This window comes from Empidonax traillii, unplaced genomic scaffold (genome assembly GCF_003031625.1).
Source record: "Empidonax traillii isolate 1590-97213 ecotype Southwest subspecies unplaced genomic scaffold, ASM303162v1 scaffold264:size1143063, whole genome shotgun sequence".
Classification (NCBI taxonomy): domain Eukaryota; kingdom Metazoa; phylum Chordata; class Aves; order Passeriformes; family Tyrannidae; genus Empidonax; species Empidonax traillii.
This window is the reverse complement of record NW_020955457.1, coordinates 893,944-899,420: the sequence shown is the minus strand read 5'-3', so window position 1 is coordinate 899,420 and position 5,477 is coordinate 893,944. Positions and strand designations below refer to the sequence as shown.

Below are 5,477 nucleotides of genomic sequence, written 5' to 3'. Positions count from 1 at the left end.
CCCGTCCCTCACGCCCACCCCCGCATGACTCACGCGGTGTCTCATTCCCCGCCCGCCCCCGGTGAAAACTTCCCCCGATAACTTTCCCGGTGCCAGTCCCCTGCTCCCCCCCGACGGCAGGGGCACACACAGACACACGCACACACTCACGCACACGCACACACTCTCACACTCACACTCACACTCACACTCACACACACCCCAGGGGCCGCTGGAGTCACTGATGGCGGGGCGGCGGTGCCGGGGGGCGATGTCGTAGTCGCTGCGTCAGCGGGAGCCCGACGGCGATTGGGGGAGGCCGCTCTCTGCCCGCGGTCACGAATTATAAAGTGCCGCCGCCTCCGCCCGTACCTGCTCTGCTCCGCTCGGCAGCGGCGCGTCTGGCCCCGGCAGCGGGCGCTCGGCTCGGCGCCCCCCGGCTGTGCCTGCCTCCCCCGGGGTTCCTGCAGAGGCTGCTCGGCCTCGCTACAAATAATAGCGGCTCCGACGCGGACGCTTCAGCAAGGCTCAGCTTCTTCCCCCAGCAGCTCCCGGGAGCCCCGAGGGAAGGCTGTGTGTGAGTGAACTGCTCGGCTCGCGGTGGGGGCCGAGGGAGGGCCGGGCGGCTCTGGCAGGGCTGTGGTGCCCGTCGTCGGGGCGTCCCTGGTGGGAAACCTTTCCCAGAAGGGGCTGGAGTGCCGTCCGTGCTGCTCCGCGGTGGGTCTCTTCTCCCCCTGTGACGCCAGCTTTGCGGGCAGGAAGGGATGAAATGTCTGGGGACGAACACTTTCACTGGACGGGAGCTTCTGGGCGCTTCATCTTTGCAGTCCTCTCCTGCTCCGCACGCAGGTGCGCTGCCTTGCAGTGGTCAAGCTTCTGCTTTCCTTAAGCTTCCGCTTACCTCGCAAGCGCAACCACCCCGGCTCCACAAAGCGTGTGAGTTACCGGAGTTGGTTTGAACTCTTTCGTGCCGCCTTTTTCTACTCCGAGGCTGAGGGAGGCAGTGCCGGGGATGGGAGGGGGGGGAGGCGGCTGCCGGCTGATCTCTCCTTCTTGCAGCCCCATGGCGTTGCTTCTGAGACTCGGCTGCTCGCTGCTGGCCCTCAGCACCTGCCTGCTTCCGAGGGCGCGGGCCGACTGCGGCCGCGACTGCGCCGCCTGCACCTACCGCCTGGGACCGCGCTCCGGCATCCACCCCCTGGTAAGCGGGAGCGGGGCCGCTCCAGTGCCCCGCACACCCCTCGGCAGGGACCGGTCCCCGCTTCGCCCTTAACTTTGGGAGGTAGGAAAAGGGGAGGGGGAGCAAAGCAGAGAAATGCCAAAAATAAATAGTAGGGGAAGCAGCCTGGGTCGCTTGGAAGACCTTTTTTTTTGAAGAGGGGAAGGAGACAGGAGCGGGCTTCGGGGCGCTGTGGAGAGGCCGAGGCAGGGGCGGGGGGGCGCCGACACAAGCACAGCGCGCCCCGAGGAGACCCTCCCCACCCCTCCCGTCCCTTCCACTTCCCGACAGCGAGCGGCGGCTTTCGGGGATGGGGGCGAACGACGCCAGGCGCCGAACAGCCCCGCGGGAAGCAAGAAAAAATCCGAGTGAAAACGTTAGGAGGAAGGGAAATCCGAGTGGAGAGGGTATTTCTGCAGGAGAGGGAGAGGGGAGCGGTGTGGGACAGGAGTGGGAGTCATGACCCTCCGATCCTCGGATGCGGGCTCCACGATAAGATGAGCGCTCTCCCGGCAGGATGGCTGTCCAGCTGAAAAGCAGCGGACCTGCCTAAAATCTCAAAGGGAAAAAAAAAAAAGGCAGGGTTAAAGTCTAATTTGAGTAGCAGTACCTCCCGCTGATCCTCTTCTCTGCACGGTGCTGCACAGCCTTAGGAACAAGCATGTGAAAGATCCCTTTGGCAGTGGCTTCTACGACAAATCTTGCTAACTCCAGAATGCAAAGGGAGTTTATTTTTATGATGTTAAAATTATTTCAAAGTATAGTCACAGAGGGAACTCAACTTGTAATTGAAGAATTTGGATCAGTGAAATTCTGGGGTCCCTCACCCTCCCTGAAGAAGGTGGGCACTCTGGCTGCGGAGTACTTTGCCAGTGGCATCTGCAGTTCTGGATCTCAAATACATGCACATTGAGGCATCACACTCTCGGCACATCTGAATGATCTGGAAAGTTTTGTTCCTGTGATGTCACTAGTTATTTGGGAGCATGCAAAAGGAAGGTTTCTAGTCTTACACAGAATTGGGAAACACTGAGTACTTCAGGTTACTCCAAATCCTCAAGAACGCTTAACCACAGCAGGTTCATAAGGGCAATATTGTCTAAATGGCTGGCAAAAAAATTCCTTTTTTTTTTTTTTTTGCTTTTTTTTGCTTACGTTAGACCTCAATCAAATTTTAGCTTTAATGTCAAGGTGGGGGGTGGGGCGGGGGGACAGGAGAAAAGTGGTAGTTTGCTCTTTGGGAAGGAAGGATGCGTGCTTCTTGGAGTATATGTTCTGGATGTCTATAATGAAAGTCTCTCTTGCATACCTTCAGTTGTCATTTAAGAAAGAATCAAAGTGCCATTCAGTAACAGCAATTATTAGCTAAATAGGTAAAGATGCAATGTAGCATATCTTGTATTTGTCAAACATGTAAGAACAGTTTTTAGAAACTAATGTTTCTAGATACTAGCATCTAGTAACATGATAACTAGATTTATCACATTGTACTTGTTTAAGATTTTTTTTTCACTCTGTACCTGGTCATTCACACCTATGAGATAGAGTATGTTCATCTGGCAATGGGAGGTTATTAAAACTAATTGAGAAGGTGAAGGACCCATTCTTGCTTTGATTTAGAGCAATTCCAAAATCAGACTAAAGCTGAGATCTTATTTTCTTTACAGCATGAGTATAATATACAACAATAAGCATGTAGTGCTAGTTAAATTATTGTGTTGCAAAATACATCCTTTTAACTTTCTTGGGATCATGCAAAAGAATCATATTTAAGTGAGGCTCAAGTAAGACAGGTAAGGCCAGAGATGGACTATGGGCTATTAGAAAGAACTGTGGTGGGGTTTAATGCCACATTTTAAAGCATATTGAGATCCTTAGAAAACATCATCTGTAGTTGGAATAAGTGTTTCTCTTCCTGAAAATATTAATGATTTTTTTCTTATTGTGGTAGGAAAACCATGGACAAGAGCAAAAAAAACACTAGATTCACCTTTTTTTGCAACTGAAGAGTATCACTCCACAAGAAGTAAATTCCCCTGACACAATATACAATATGTATGTTATTATCTTCACAGGACAGGTTATGAGATATGCATGCAGGTACTGAATTTCAATACAGTCAGAAACAACACAGCTTAGGATTTTTCCTTCTTTTTAATGGTCACTGCTTTCCAGCTAGCAAAACGAGAGCTTTGTTCCTGCCCCAAAGAGCCTGTATTTCTATGTTTCTATTGGAACATGATTGAAAGATCTGTTCCGTGAAAAGAAACTAATGACAACACACAGAAATACAGCCTTTAAAGCTATGCAGTGTATTGAAGATACTGAACAGGACAGCATAGCTGGCTTCTTTGCAATGACCATGCTGTGCAACTTCTTTTCTAAAATTTCTGAATGTTATTTTTAATTATGAAGATTGAATACACTTCTACACTGGCATTATGAAGCAAACCACAGTGGTTTTTAGCTTCCCAATAGTAAATTAAAAAAAAAAAAATCATAACTCATGTGAGTGTAAGGGAGATGCAGGAACTATTCATGTGGCTCTCTTTGAAACAGAAACTTAGGGGCAGCCTTGACATGCAGGACCCACAATCCACCTTGTCTAGTATTCCATCTCTTAGAGTGGAGATTACCACATCCTTCAGGGAGGGATATGAAGAACTTCAGAACAGACAGGTACCAAATCAGCTGTTCACAAAGAACAGTCCTTCCAAACCACTCACAATGAGAGCCTCGCTCATGGCTTTTATAAACAAGTAAACCTAAGATAAGGTGGCAGTGAGGTGACTGTTACTATCAAATCGTTCTCAGTAAACCACATCAATTTTGCAGGCATGTACATTAGAATGTGAAGGAAAACTGCCTTCTGCCAAAGCCTGGGAGACCTGCAAGGAGCTCCTGCAACTGGCAAAACTGGATCTTTCTGAGGATGGCAGCATTGCTCCAGGAGACAAAAAAGAGCTGGATGAAAACCATTTGCTTGCGAAGAAGTACGGAGGCTTCATGAAAAGATACGGGGGGTTCATGAAGAAAATGGATGAGCTCTATCGGGCAGAACCAGAGGATGAAGCTAACGGAGGAGAAATCCTGGCTAAGAGGTATGGAGGGTTCATGAAGAAAGACTCAGATGATGATGCCCTTGCTAACTCCTCTGACCTTCTGAAGGAGCTTCTAGGAACAGGAGATAACCCTGAAGCAGCGCATTATCGAGAGATAAATGAAAACGACGGCGATGTCAGCAAAAGATACGGAGGCTTCATAAGAAGTATTAAGCGCAGCCCTGAATTGGAAGATGAAGCCAAAGAGCTGCAAAAGAGATACGGTGGTTTCATGAGAAGAGTGGGCAGGCCAGAATGGTGGCTGGATTACCAGAAACGATACGGTGGGTTTCTTAAGCGCTTCGCCGACTCTATTCTCCCTTCAGAAGAAGATGGGGAAACTTATTCCAAAGAAGTCCCAGAGATGGAAAAGAGATATGGTGGATTTATGAGATTTTAATACATTTCCCTTCATCCCTTTTGTCCTAAATGAGAAAGACTGCCTTATTGGTCATAAGTTATTGTAACGTGTTGCTTGTACTGTACAGTTTTTTACTGTCTTAGGTTAATGATGCAACCTGCAATTTGTTGTTTCAGGTTCTGTGTTCTTTCAAGACAAATAACTAATTTCTGGTTTAGTCAAGTTTTAGTCTGTATTGTAGTTTCCATGCTAGAACTATTTTGAATACTGTATTCATTTTCTTTAAAGAGGAAGTACATCTACAGTAGAGCTGCTTAATTGTATATACAATAAATTCTTCATCCTAACTGCAAAAGTTCTGAAATGTTATTTATTCTTCTCTCAGTCATTTAATCAAATATCATCTCAATTTTTCTTTAAGCAATCAGAACAGTGCCAACCTTTTTTCTGTAACTTCAGAATTTGTACTGCACACACAACAGCTGAAACACATTTTTCTCTTTAGTTTTCTCATTTTCTTATATTTTAATCAGTTAATAGAATAAATATTTAAAGCCTAAATAATTCATAGCATTCAGCCAGTTCATATGAAAACAAAAGAAAAATCACAAATGTGTTTGACTTTAAGCACTAAAACCATTTGTCCAGTGCACAACACAATGACATGTTTGATTAGTTACACCTTTTATGTACATCCAGTATAGGATTGTACACTTGAAGTAACAAACACTAATTTAAAAGTGGTAAAATGGTTTGTGCAAAATAAACATGACCCAAAACTGCATTAGAAACCCTTCAAAATCCTAATTTTGCAGGG

At 47.0% G+C, this 5,477-nt stretch overlaps 1 protein-coding gene across 4 annotated transcripts; it reads left to right on the top strand.

The window, feature by feature from the left end:
• The first annotated feature begins 378 nt into the window (after window positions 1-378).
• On the top strand, window positions 379-5,015 carry PENK (proenkephalin). Of its 4 annotated transcripts, none has more exons than XM_027889538.1 (3): window positions 379-552; window positions 1,039-1,180; window positions 4,034-5,015. In XM_027889538.1, exons 2-3 carry the CDS (start codon window positions 1,043-1,045, stop codon window positions 4,697-4,699), a joined length of 804 nt encoding a protein of 267 aa, XP_027745339.1. In that variant the 5' UTR covers window positions 379-552; window positions 1,039-1,042; the 3' UTR covers window positions 4,700-5,015. The 4 variants fall into 4 exon arrangements, with proteins under 4 accessions (XP_027745339.1, XP_027745338.1, XP_027745340.1 ...); XM_027889537.1 differs by having other exon boundaries at window positions 379-556; XM_027889539.1 differs by lacking the exon at window positions 379-552 and adding an exon at window positions 605-733.
• The last annotated feature ends 462 nt before the right edge of the window (window positions 5,016-5,477 follow it).

Bases quoted from the DNA above. Each gene is read 5' to 3' on its own strand.
- PENK (XM_027889538.1), top strand. From the start codon at position 1,043: ATGGCGTTGCTTCTGAGACTCGGCTGCTCGCTGCTGGCCCTCAGCACC. The intron at 1,181-4,033 runs GTAAGCGGGAGC...TCAATTTTGCAG, and splicing joins GCTCCGGCATCCACCCCCTG to GCATGTACATTAGAATGTGA.